The sequence below is a fragment of the Sphaerodactylus townsendi genome, linkage group LG01, assembly GCF_021028975.2.
Source record: "Sphaerodactylus townsendi isolate TG3544 linkage group LG01, MPM_Stown_v2.3, whole genome shotgun sequence".
NCBI lineage: Eukaryota > Metazoa > Chordata > Lepidosauria > Squamata > Sphaerodactylidae > Sphaerodactylus > Sphaerodactylus townsendi.
Genome location: NC_059425.1, coordinates 91420972 through 91434656, shown reverse-complemented (window position 1 = coordinate 91434656; position 13685 = coordinate 91420972). Strand labels below are relative to the sequence as shown.

Here is a 13685-nt window from a genome sequence, read left to right as displayed (position 1 = left end):
CAGGCTAGCCTGTGTTACAATCCTTTAATTGCCTTGGCTGCCCTCCTCAGTACATTTTCCAGGTCTGCAGTGTTCTTTTTAAAATAAGATGCAGCAACTAGAACTGTGCAATTTTCCAGTTGAGGCTGCATCACAAGACTATATAATATTTTCAGTCAGATAGTTCTCAGTTCCCTGATCAACAAAGAAACTGGATTGGAAAGGGTCAAAGGCAGAAGTTTCCTCCAGAACAGGGTGGAGCTGTCCTCAGCCACTCTCTCCACTATCTCACCCAGAAAAGAGGATACTGGTTGGTAATTGGCTGAATGAAATGGATCCAAATATATATTTTTTTAAGAGCGGCCTCACCACTGTCTCTTTTAACCCCTTAGGGAAGGTGCCTATACTTAGGAAGAGATTGATAATATTCTCCAAGTGGGTCTGCACTGCATCTCTGCTGGCCTTCACCAGTCACGATGGGCACAAATCCCAGAGGCACATGTTGAGCTTCACATCCCTCAGGACTCTGTTCACATCTTCCTGGGGAAGTGGTCCAACACAGGACCTGAAGACAGCCAAGAGGCCTCTAGTCTACTTGCTGCATCTAAATAAGCAGGGAGGTCCTGACAGAGGGATTAGATCTTGTCTGCAAGAAGGCTTGCAAAAGCCTCACAAGCTTACTACTCACTACTGTTTGAGGGCCTTTCAAACAATGGAAGGTCAGGTCACAAATGTAGCTCACATGGCTTTTTACTATTTTTGCCAGGCAAAACAATTGGTCCACTACCTGTCCCAGGCTGACCTAGCTACAATGATCCATGCAATGGTCACATTTAGATCAGATTGCTGCAACTCACTCTATGCAGGACTTTTCTAGGGTCTCATCCAGCAACTAAAGCTGGTGCAGAATGCAGCAGCATGAGTCCTTACTAGGACCCCATGGTGATCACATATTCAACCAGTGCATTGGCTCTGGGTGGAGTACCAGATCAATACCAAGGTTTTAGTATTCACCTTCAAAGACCTAAACAGTCTGGGACCTGCATATCTATAGGCCCATCTCTCCTGATATGTCCCACAAAGATCACTGCACTCAGTGAGTGACAATATACCTGGTCTGAAAGATGTCTGGCTACCATCAACCAGGGTCAGGGTTTTCTCAGCCTTGGTCACAATTTGTCACTCCCCCCCCCCACTCCTCCTTTCATTACCTCCTACCTCCCAAGTCCTACCCTCCAAAAACCCTCCCCCACCTTGCAATTGGGCTGTGGGCTATCTGTCTGGCCCATCCCAGCCCCCCAGTGGCTGCCCAGCCAGCAACCCCACCTCCCCTTTTTGGTGCAGGAAAGGAGGGTTGGATCCCTCCCACAGCTGTACTGGGGTAGTCTTCTTGCCGCAGGCCAGTTCAGGGCCATGGTGCAAAAGCCTGGGCTCTGCACCACTCACCTTCACTGGCTACTGCCGTCACCTGCTTCACTCTGTGGCTGTTGGGGGCTAAGCCAGTGGCCACAGCACTCCTCAGCCCATCCTCCTCCTGTAGGCCAGTCCTGATGCCTGCGATGAATGATGGTTTGGGGGGGGGGACACGCATGTCTGGCAGTGAAGACTAGGTGTGAAATAGCTGAGGTGGTGTCTCCCAACAAGGTGGAGTCTGGGCCAGTGGCAACCACTGACACCAGATGGTTGGTGAGGCAGGACTTCCCTTTGCAGAAGCCATGTTGATTTTCCTTCAGCTGGCTTTACTCTTTTACATGGCTAACAATTCCAGTTTTAATAATAGTTTCTAATAGTTTTGTCTGAGACAGATGCTACACTAACTGGTTTCTAATTGCAATTAGGTACTTCTATAGGTACCTTTTTAAAAATCAATGTAATGTTTAATACTTGCCAGTCTTTTGGTTCAGTAACTGATTTTAGTGGCAAGTTATCAGCGAATGTTAGAACAATATTAGTATATTCGCATATTAGCATTCTATCTGCGCTGAGTGTGGTTTTTAAAAGCTTCCAAGCATCCTGTATGGCTTTGACTCTGTTGTGTTTCCATTTCAGTTTCCTTTTAACTATTCCCCTTATTTTTTTTCAGTTCCTCCTTCTTAAATCAAATGTTACTGTTTTGGACTTTACAGGTAATTTTCCTTGGACAAAAAATGTTGAATTTAATAGCTTTATGGTCAACAGAGCCACACTAACCAATTTGGTGCCAGAAACAAGAATATAAAATTGTACCCCCTATGCTTTCATAGTAGTTATTTTGGTAAACAGGTAAATGCATAAATAACAAGTGTAGTGTTAACACAATATTTACTTTAGTCATGATATATATCTTTGCACCCTTAGTTTTATGAACCCAAGGCAAGTGACTGACTTGCCTTGCCCTTGTTACAGCACTGATGATCAGGGCTCCCATGTGGTGCAATGACATCTTCATATCTTACCAGGTTTTGAGCCTTGCTCAGAACCACATCCAAGACCATGACCCCTCTGATCAACAGTGCAGTCATTTATGATGTGCAGGAATCTCATTTCTACAGCAGGACAACCAACTCATGTTTACCCAATCAATGAGAGGGTAGTATCACAAGCTTATCTACTTTAGTGATCTCATATTTCTTTCTCTAATTTAATTCGGTGGTAAATAGTACACCCCCACTGTTAAAAGACCCAGTATTTCCATCCATATCGCTTCTCTTGGGGAATTCATTCCCCTAATAATGTATTCTAGCTTATTTGATTCTGCCCTCTGATATATAATGTAGCACCTCCATCAACACTTCCCTCCCTGTCCTGCCTATATGGCATTTACCCACCAGGGGTTACTCCATCCCATAGATTTTTCCCCATTTTACTATGTTCTCAGACACCCACTGCAACGATTTAAAATGTTGTGTGTGTTTCTTTAAAGGAGAGGTAAGCTGTAGATGAAAGGGGATGAGAAAATGAGATAATTGGTTGACACTTGGGTGATGCAGTAAAGGGTTGTTTTTTGTTGTTGTTTGAGAAAGAGAGTCATTCAGTTGGAAAGATAGTGAGAAGGGGCTGAAATAAACAGAGAACAGTATAATGTTAGCAACCTAGAAATCAGCTTTCTGACTAAAATCCTTTCCAGTGTTATGTAAACTTAAAAACTGCCCAAAAGATAGAAAGAATACACATAGAAGACCCTGGGAGACCAGAAAGGGAGTCAAATCCTAATATGGTCACAGGAATTTAGAGAGAGTGAGAAAAGAATAGATTTATGTGAAGTGAAACCTTGACCAGAAATGATTGCCTCAAATTGTTTTTACTTATTGTAGAGATAAGCTAAATGACTTTTTGTAACCATTAAGCTAAATAAAATATATAAAATAAAATATATAAATAAAACATTAATTTGTTCAAATTAACCTGGAATCCTACATCAGTAGCTTGTGAGGGTTTCTTCCTCAGGACCACACAGACCTTTGAAACTGCTTTAAAAGCTTGGCCACCAAACTTTAGGAGAAATTGAAAAGGGGGTGGAATTATATTCATGGTGGCAGTGATACATTCCTTGGAAGGAAAGGAAAAAATAAACAGTATTTTGCATACATGATATTTATTAACAAAGCAAAAAGGGCATAGTCATCACACCTTCTATATCTAAATTTATCACCAAGCATGCCAGCTCCCCTTCTTGGCTTGGAGGCTTCTAGCACTGGCAGATAAACATCTATATTGTATTTCCCTCTCCAATAACCCTTGCCTTCCTTGGCCCCTTTCCCTCTGCACATAGTCCTCCATCATCCTACCCTCTTTTTCCACATTCTATTGTGCTCCTACCAATACTATCTTGAGTGTTTACACTGTCCTCCCTTTGGACTGAGCTGTGCCAAACCAAAGGCTCCCCAGTTCCTGTAGGCTTTCCCTCCACGGGTTAGCTTAAAGGCTGCTCTGCTGTTTGATATTGTGCCAGCAGAAAGGGTTCCCTCTTGGTTCCAATGAAGCCCATATCTTCAGTTTGTTCAGTTTGTCCCAGACAGTTCCCCAGCACATAATAACTCTAAATCTTTCCTCCTGGCACCACTTTCTCATCCATGTGTTGAGACACCTATTCTGTGTCTGTCTAGTTGACTTACCACAGAGAACTAGAAGCAATTCCAAGAACACTAACATTGAGGTCCTCATAATAAACAGGAGGTCCTCAACCTCCCTTTCTGAACTCCCAAGCTCAACTCCCTGTTAGACCTGTTCAAAAACACTGGATGCAAGCCCCCGGAAAACTTGTGTGCTTTCTGACAGGCGTCAAACTTTAATGAACTCTGCTCTGAGCTGTGACTCTACTGCCAGGGGTTAAACAATAGAGGGCAGCTGACTCACCTTACTCAGTAGAAGTCCCTCTCAGCAAGACCATGAGCTTCTAGAGGCCTCACCAAAAGCTAGAAGATTTTCAGACAGAGATAACCCAAACAGCTCAGAAAACTCACAATCTCAAACCAACATCTCCACTCTTACTCCTCTTTGCCTCTTGTACCAATTCACAGCTCAACTTCCCAGCTAGAAGCCCTGTTAAAAGGCACAGAATGCAAACTCTGAGATGCAAATCCCCAGGAAACATGTTTGCCTTCTTCCAGAATTACAAATGGCAAGAAATAATGGATGGATGTTGTGGAATTCATTTTGAAATTAATGAGGCCTTGGGCACAGCTTCTTTTGTATCTAATGCAGGGGTAGGGAACCTGCGGCTCTCCAGATGTTCAGGAACTACAATTCCCATCAGCCTCTGTCAGCATGGCCAATTGGCCATGCTGGTAGGGGCTGATGGGAATTGTAGTTCCTGAACATCTGGAGAGCCGCAGGTTCCCTACCCCTGATCTAATGAGAGCAACTGCCACCAATACATCCATTAAAAACATGTTGTTTTTCTTAGGAAAGAGTGGGGAACTGACAGAACAGCACACTAGGATTGGGGGAAGTCAAGTGTGAACTCCATTCTGAGATAAGCCCAAATTCAGAGATCTGGGCCCCTTCCGCACACGCAAAATAATGCGTTTTCAAACCACTTTCACAACTGTTTGCAAGTGGATTTTGCCATTCCGCACAGCTTCAAAGAGCACTGAAAGCAGTTTGAAAGTGCATTATTCTGCATGTGCGGAATGAGCCCTGGATGCAATTCAAAATGGGGTGAGGATTTTTGAACTGGGGGTAGGGGACCACAATTCAGTAATTATAGAATAGGAGACATGTTTCATGGACTAAAGTAATAACATGGATAGCTTCCACTTCTTGAGAACCAATTTTTCACAGGCCAGCTGAACTCTATGGATTTGGCTTTAGTGTAAGAACACATTGTAACAGTCTCAGTGTTTGTTTTCACTATACCATTAAACCTTTGGTAAGATTTCAAATTGAGTGTGCTCTTTCTTCTCCACCCCCACCCCCTGCTTTGCATTTGCCTTTTAGACCTACTAATGCTCTGACTGCAGTCCCTTTGTACTAATTTCACCTTCATGTCTTAACTGGTTCTTGCATAACAAAAATACTGGGGGGAAAATAACCCAACCACATTTTAAAAAATGATAGTAAACATCTGAGATTTCTCTGCTTCCAGGGTTAAGCTGCCATAGAATATAAAATAGTCTGTTTCACTGGCTCATTCTCTTGTTTCTATGTTTCTCTTGTTTCCTGAAAACTGAAAACAAACAGACTTTTGCTGAACTTTGTAGTACGATTCTAAACATCTGCAGAGAAGTCTGGACTGAAGAGTTCACTCTTTTCAGACCAGCTGAAAAGGGAAACAAAAGAAAATGCCCCTTGGGAACCATCTGCTAACGTCAACAGGGGTAAGGGGACCATTAGTAGCAGAAATGATAGGTTACCACATGGGAGACAGCAGTGATCCAATGTGGAACAGATTTACGTCAAGGGAACCATCCCATTCTCTCGGAAGGAACCCTACGGTAACTACAACATACGTACATTTGAATTAAAGACATATTTTATTTACTGTACTCCAGGGATTGAAAACATTACACTGACAAAATGTTTCAGTGTCATCTGCACAAACACAAGCTCTGGAAAAAAGGCCAGAACATACATTCCTCCTTTTAAGGCAATTAAACAAATTTTACTGGAATCACACTCTGCCTTATAGTGAGGTTCCAACTACGTGCAACAGAGACAGATTCATCTGTTTATGCCCAGCAATGACCAAATCACTTATCAAGCGGATGATCTGATTTTTGAAGCATCCAGGTGCAATTTTCAATGTATATATATTTATTCTTCCAGCAGGCAACATAAAGTACTCTTCCCAAAGTTCTCAGAGTTAATGCTGTACTTCAGTCACCACTCTGAATAATGTAGAAAAAGAGCAGCAATATGAGGGCACCTTTCTTACTGAAAAACACATCATCTTCTCTTACTGTGTAATGCACATTACTTGCTGCTACAGTCTACTGTGTACAGCTCACTCCTTTTATTATCTGTGCAGTTAGCTCATCATTCCCTCTTATAATGCCAGAATAACCTGAGGATTCATTTCATCACTTAGTATTGATGTATGATAACAGACACATGCATGATGCTGCATATAAGAATGTAGCTTTCAATAAGAGTTCTCATTTTGTGCCAAAGGCCACTTTTGAACATTTATGGGGGAGATTATAGTTAATATTAAAGTTATTGCCTTAGGAATGTAAGAGTAACTGTCAATTACATGAATACTGATTCTCAGAATATAAGAAAAGACCAACTAAATAAGACTAACAGTTCATCAGGCCCAACATCCTGTTTCTTACAGTGGTCAACCAGATTCTTCCAAGAAACCCACAAGAAGTGCATTAAGAAAACAGTACCCTGTCCTGTTATCTTCTGGAATCTAGTGCTCAGTGGTGTGGTGCCTCTGAACACAGCAAGCTCGATACAACAAATTGTAATAACTGTAGTAAGTAAAGCACTGAAACAGAAAGTTTTATTTGAATGCTGGTGTTATTTTAATGCCTCTAAGTATTTCACTGTCTCTGCTTCAGGGACACAGGGGTTGAATCCCCACTGAGAAATTAAAGGCAGATACATCCAGGTTTCAAAAGAAATAGTACCTTTTCATCATGCATTCTCCCTCCTCACTCTACTGAAGACCTCAATGTCAATCAAGGATTCAAGCAATGTAACAGTCCCCACGAACATGCAATCTGCTCAGTGGGTGTGTTCTTCCTCATGCTGATTGGCTGTCATGTTGTGTTGGGGAGGGTTCCTCTCCTCCCACACTTTGGAGAAGGAGGGTGAGTGAAGGGAGTGCTCGGGCGGGCTTATTGCCCGGGGTCCTGCAAGCCTGGTGGCCAGAGGGGGAGGCAGCGGTTGATTTCCCTCCAGTTCAGTGTTTTCAGTGAAAGTGATGCTGTTTGGGGGTGGATTCCAGCATCACTTTCAATGGTGTTTAAACTAGGGACCTCATATTCTCCTTTTAAATCCCACCTTAAAGGGAGAATCTGGGGTCCCCAGTTTAAACAACATTGAAAGTGATGCTGTTTTTTGTGGGGGGAGAATCCACCCCCAAACAGCATCACTTTCAATGGTTTAAGCTATGGACCCCAGATTCTCCCTTTAAGGTGGGTGCCACAGGTCGAAGGAGGGCGCTGACCCTCCGGAGCCAGAGCTTGTGCCAGCATGCCAACCCCTTCCAGCCTGCCCAGCAGTAGACCTAGGCCCCTTGCTGCCTGCCCAAGTTGTAGACCTGGGGCTTTTCCTGCCTGCCCAGCGGCAGACCTGGGTGCTCCTCCATGACATTGACAGACGGCTTGATTTCTCTCCCCCCGCCACATTAACTAGGGAAAATGGAGCGGAGGGACTCAGATTATGCCCCAAGCTCCATTTCCCCTAGATATGCCTCTGCTCCACCCTCCCAGGGTCCGTGCAGGCAGGCTTCTGCCCTCCCCAGGCCCTGAGGAGAGCAGAAGCTGGCGGCAGCAAGGAATTGCAGGGGGCGGGGTTATGCAATGCATGTGGGTGAGGTTACACGACCCGCAAGGGGGGGCGCCCAGAGGACATTTTTCCCTAGGCACCACTTCCCCCCCATATGCCTCTGATATGACCAGTTATAATGGCCTATATCCTCTAGAATAAAATCACTGAACTGATCCCAACAGCAGACATAGTGCCCATACACTGTCACTAGAAGTTTATTGGGGTGGGGGGGGAGGCTGGCTGACTGAATGACTGAATGACTGACTGACTGTATGGGAGGCATATACTGACCTCCTACTCCTACACTGCATATTTGCACCACCTGCACAAGATTAGAAAATCAACTCTTGAATGTGATGTTTCAATAGAACGCAAACATTACTGACACACCTGTTATGCCATGGGATCTACATTAAAATTTGCATCCAAATTGGACAAGATGAGAGATGTCTTATCGACGAAGAATATAACAAAAGTAAGGCAATGATCAACCAATCCGATTATTCATGGGTTCAAGTCCTGATATTAGCATGTCTCAGACCATGTGAACCAATATTGATAGATGGGAGGCAGCTAATCATGCCAGGTAAGAAAGCTTTCTTCACTACCATCAACAACACCTCATATGCTTCCAAGGGGGCTCTGAGGTATGTTTTGTGTGATTAATTTCAGTCTTCTGCCAATGAAAGACAGATGTAAGTGCTTTAGGGCTATTCCAGTCATTACAGACAGACTCCAAAGACAGCTGCAACTAATCAAGGCTTCCTGGCAAGTGCACTTTATGTTACATGTGTTTGTATTTATTGTGTCCACACTTTATGTTTTTAGAAGTACACCTAAGAATATGTGAAGTAGGCCACAGATCTCAAAGTCTGTCCCTTGGCTTGTGCCTATTTAGGCTTCTTGACAGGCTAGTAGTTCCAGATTTTGATTTATGAATGTTCACTTATATAGTCAATCTTATCCAGTTTAAAGACAGTGGTGTCCAGCCAAAATAAGGTTGCCTGAATACTGATAACACAAATGTAAATTTGAATGATTAATTGCAGTATTAGTCAATGAAAAATTGTTTTCCTGTATTGCTTGACAACAAGTACACTCATAGATTTATTTGCATATTGGAAAGTCACTGAATATGCTGAAATATGTCAGGATTGTCATGTTTAAAATTCCATTTCATATTCTGGAAGGTACAATTTCATCATTCTGAGATCTATTTTGATCAAGCAGGTATGGTTACGTAAAATCATAGATTACTTGAGTTTACAGATATTACCATAAAAGGCAAACATTAAACCAGAAGGAGGGGGATCTGAGAGATAATTCAAATGAGAGTTCTCAGGATCATATCAGATTTTCTATCCTTTAGCATCTCTACCTCTGAATAGGCAGGAATTAGAGTGTGGCAAAATGCTAATCTAAAATCAGTCGATCACTAAGTGATGTTTCTTCTGAGCTTCCAAAAGGAACAAAGATCCTACCTTCCTTTGCGTTGTATTTCCTTCGCAGCCATTTTTCTACTGTCTCAGCACTAACACTTTCAGACACAAATTCATCCAGTACCTGTGGATGAAGAGAAAGATAGGCCTTCACTTTTTCATCCGTCAAACCTACAAAGAAGAAGAAGAAGAAATGTCTTCATTACTGCTGTTGTTAATGAGAAATTTACAGAAATGATTTACAGATCCATTAGGAATAAATCCTATTATACCAGGCATCAAAGACAGAGTAGTAATTCTAAAGTAGCTGTTTAGCCTACAATTGCCATGTTTTATTCACTTAATTTTTGCCAGCAATCCAGGTGTCACTGAAGTCAATCCTCTTTGCATTCCAGTAATTTCTGTACTGTTTTTCAGGACTGATTGGTGGTATTTTATCATAAAATAAAATCAAAGCACTAGATACCCTAGTGACTATCCCTTGAAATTTTTCTCTATTCCTTCTCCTTTCAGCTTAATTCATACTCTTTCACACCTAAATAATTCTCTAAAACATACATGGATCATTGCTGTCTTGTTATAATAGGGTCACCCAGTCACAACCAGGGACTACACTACACAGCCTCTTCCCTGGCAGCACTAATCAGCTGGCTGGCAGGGACTTACAGTCAGGAAAACTAGGCTTAGGTCTGTGTCACCAGAAACATGGCAATGTTACTTTTGGCATATACCACAAATGTCGTCATCAAGTCACTAGTGACACTGAGAAATCCTGGTATTTGGGCAAAAACTTTATGGCAAAAGTGACTTCTACCATGAAGTTTTTGTGCAAATACCAGAGAGCTCCCATGTCACTGGCAACCTTGCATTATGCTTACAAAGTTAAAAAAGTGCAATGGTGACCAGCTAAAAGTAGATAGCTATCGAGCTAAAAAAAAAAATGCCCCTACACCCCCAAGGGAAAACAAGAAGAAGAAGAAGAAGAAGAGTTTGGATTTATATCCCCCTTTTCTCTCCTGCAGGAGACTCAAAGGGGTTTACAATCTCCTTGCCCTTCCCCCCTCACAACAAACACCCTGTGAGGTAGGTGGGGCTGAGAGAGCTCCGAGAAGCTGTGACTAGCCCAAGGTCACCCAGCTGGCGTGTGTGGGAGTGTACAGGCTAATCTGAATTCCCCAGATAAGCCTCCACAGCTCAGGCGGCAGAGCGGGGAATCAAACCCGGTTCCTCCAGATTAGATACACGAGCTCTTAACCTCCTACGCATCTATTCATGAGTGCTACAATATGACTGGCTAGCTTGGAGATGACAGGGCATTATTAATGAGGCTGCAAACAAACACACAAAAGGAAAATTATAGAGAGAAACGGGAACTTTGTAGAGAGGGATTTGCTTCCAAGTAGACATAGCTGGAGTTTGCCTGTGGTGAAATTTGCTTGTGGGGTGGATTTTGTGGGGAATACAGATATATATAAAGTGCTACATGGAACCACTATTTTAAATTAGGTTAATGCAGACAAGCAATGCAAAAAACTCACAAGGTAAGAACCAGACTGAGAATTCACAGTCATTAAAACATGACACATAGATAGTAACATAAACCATAATATGTTGGTATGTGTAAGATATAACATGAAAGACTGCTCAAGGACTGCTACAGAAGAAATGCATAAACAGGAAGTCAAAAATAAACAAACTGGGACTGTGCCTACAATGAAAAGTACACATAATAAAAGGCAACCAACAGGATTCTATACAGAGAGGGAAAGTATGTGACAGGCCTTGGAAGTGGGCTTAAACTAAGTACATAAGTAATTATTAAAATAAAAGAATTTTTCTACACAGAATAGTAAAATAGTCAGGATTAGAATCTGCAGAGGAAAGCAATAGCAAACCACCACTGCCTCTCACTTGCCATGAAAGCCCCTAACTGAGGTTGCAACCTAATGGCATTTATATAGGTATTCAGCATTAGAAAATGAAGTTAATGTGGTCCCTTCCACAAATGCAGAATAATGCACTTTCAATCCACTTCCAATGAACTTTGCAGCTGGATTTTACTGTGCAAAATAGCAAAGTCCACTTGGAAACAATAGTGAAAGTGGGTTGAAAGTGCATTATTCTCCATGTGAGGAATGGGCCTTAAAGAAACAGGCTAATGAGAAAACACTGATCTGTCTGGAAGGTAAGTAAATGAATAAATAATTTCACACACACACATGCATTTCTTTATATTACGGTGATCTCAATAGTAAAACATCAAAGACAGTTAAACCAAGACTGCTAGACATTCAAACACACATGCTCTGAATACTGATCGGTTAATGTTGGGTAAGAAAGCGCATATACTTGCAAGGGGACTGAAAGCACTCCTCAGAGGTGATAAGTGAGTGGCCATCAAGGTAGAGCAGAAATGAATCACAAAGGCATGGGGTCAAAAGGCATGAATCGTACAAGTACTGGCACAAGTACAGACTGGGAGCATATCCTTTCATCCTCTTTGACATGTTTTCTGACAGTCAACTCTGAAACGATTATTATTTGTGAATGAGGACTCGTTGGGTTAGATCCTGTCTAACATTTCCATTCATGGAAGAAGGGTTTCCATGCACAGAAGCATGATTTCCTCATCACACTCCTCCTGCAGCAGCACCCTCAGACCTCCTATACAGCTGTTCTGGGGTATAGGGAACCCGCAGGAGAGTGAAGAAGAAGTCTGTGGGTTTGTATTTTCTGATTCTAGCAGCTGTTGTATCCCACCCAATACCAACATGTATATGTGTGCACATGCATGCATGCACACATTCTAGCATCCCTTACATTGTTCATCACAGTTATCTTGGAGAGTCACTCTCACCAACATAGTAGAATAACCTCTCCTTGAAAATCAAACAAGTTCATCCCTAAGCCACATAAAAGAATAACTGAGTGAACTGTATTCATGAGTAACAAAAACAGGTCATGGTAGAAAAAAGCTTCTTAACAACAGCATGCCTGCTATTTTAAATTGAATATTCATTGAAATCAAGATCTATAGGGTGAGATGAACAGAGACAAGTAAAACAGAGTTGTTAAACTCTGTGCATTTGCACACAATGTTTTGTTCCAAAATACCAAACAACCAAGATGCTGAGGGCTTTTAAAACTGTTATTGTAACAATTTTTCAGATATTTTTTTTTCCAAAAGAACAATATCTACTTACAATTTAAAAATGCCATTTCTTACTAGCATACCTTCAGATTCATTTACAAAAGCAGTAGTATGGCTAGGAAAAACATACAAAAAGTCTACAAGTGGTACATATGAAATCTGACAGTGGGGCTTTCCCCACTTACCTTCTGCTGCGCGCTACTCCGGGAAAGTAGCGCGGGGTCCAGCGGCGATCCCCACTTGCAAGGGCGGCAACCATGCATCCACCCCGACTTGCACCACCTCAGCACATGTCATTCCTGGCGCTGAAGAAACGGCACCTTTTGATGACCCCACGCGGAATGACGCGTGCTGAGGGGGTGCAAGAGCGACGCGCAGCAGAAGGTGAGTGGGGAAAGCCCCAGTGTGAACAAAGGAAACAAAACTGCAGCTTAAGTCATTTGTTAGTTCAGCTTAAATCATATGTTAATAAATGATTAAACAGTTCAAAAAGACAAAAAATGAATGGAGAATAGAATAGAATAGGATAGGATAGGATAGGATAGGATAGGATAGGATAGGATAGGATACTTTATTTAAGGTCAATGACCAAATAAGTGGATAATAGGAATCAGCAAGATTTAAAGAGGTGACTTTGAATTTTGATCTAGAGTAGAGAAAGAAGGGAAAGACCAGGAAAAGCCAGGTTCATGGTACGGAAGAAGGAAACAGAAGTGGCATAAAGTGGCTATGGGGGGAAAGAACCACAATAAGGTGAAACAGTGATATAGGTTTTTTTGGCTGCTACTTGGCAGAAAAAAAGGTGAGCTTCCTGTGAAACCATATGACAACCCACAAAAGCTCCCCAGAACCATATTGATGATCTTTTGGAGTGTAGTGATGGGATGAAAAACATGTGTTTCCTTCTAAATAGCAACTGGCCTTTTAACAGAGACAGTTGATAAGCATGATAAATTCCCCTGTTTTGGAAAGTATAGTGAACAATATTCTTCTTTTGGTAAAGCCCCTCTCTTGGAAAAGCACTTAAAAATCAACTTTTAAGAAAATAGCAACAAACATAAAAAATGTCATAAAAGTACTAAAAGTATATCAGATAAAGAAATAATAGGAAGTAGTGACAGCATTGTCATGGACTTGACAGTAATAAGTTACTCAGAACAGATGCATTATCATGCCCCCTCTTGCTTAAATCTTAT

The 13685-nt window shown here is 42.0% G+C and overlaps 1 protein-coding gene across 2 annotated transcripts in view; it reads right to left on the bottom strand.

Moving 5' to 3' along the window:
- The window catches only part of PDE10A (phosphodiesterase 10A), a 243516-nt gene that overhangs the window by 139536 nt on the left and 90295 nt on the right, over positions 1–13685 (bottom strand). For both annotated transcript variants that reach the window (XM_048487553.1, XM_048487546.1), the window contains exon 2: positions 9381–9509. In XM_048487553.1, the coding sequence (XP_048343510.1) occupies positions 9381–9509 (129 nt within the window). The remainder of the gene's footprint in view (positions 1–9380; positions 9510–13685) is intronic.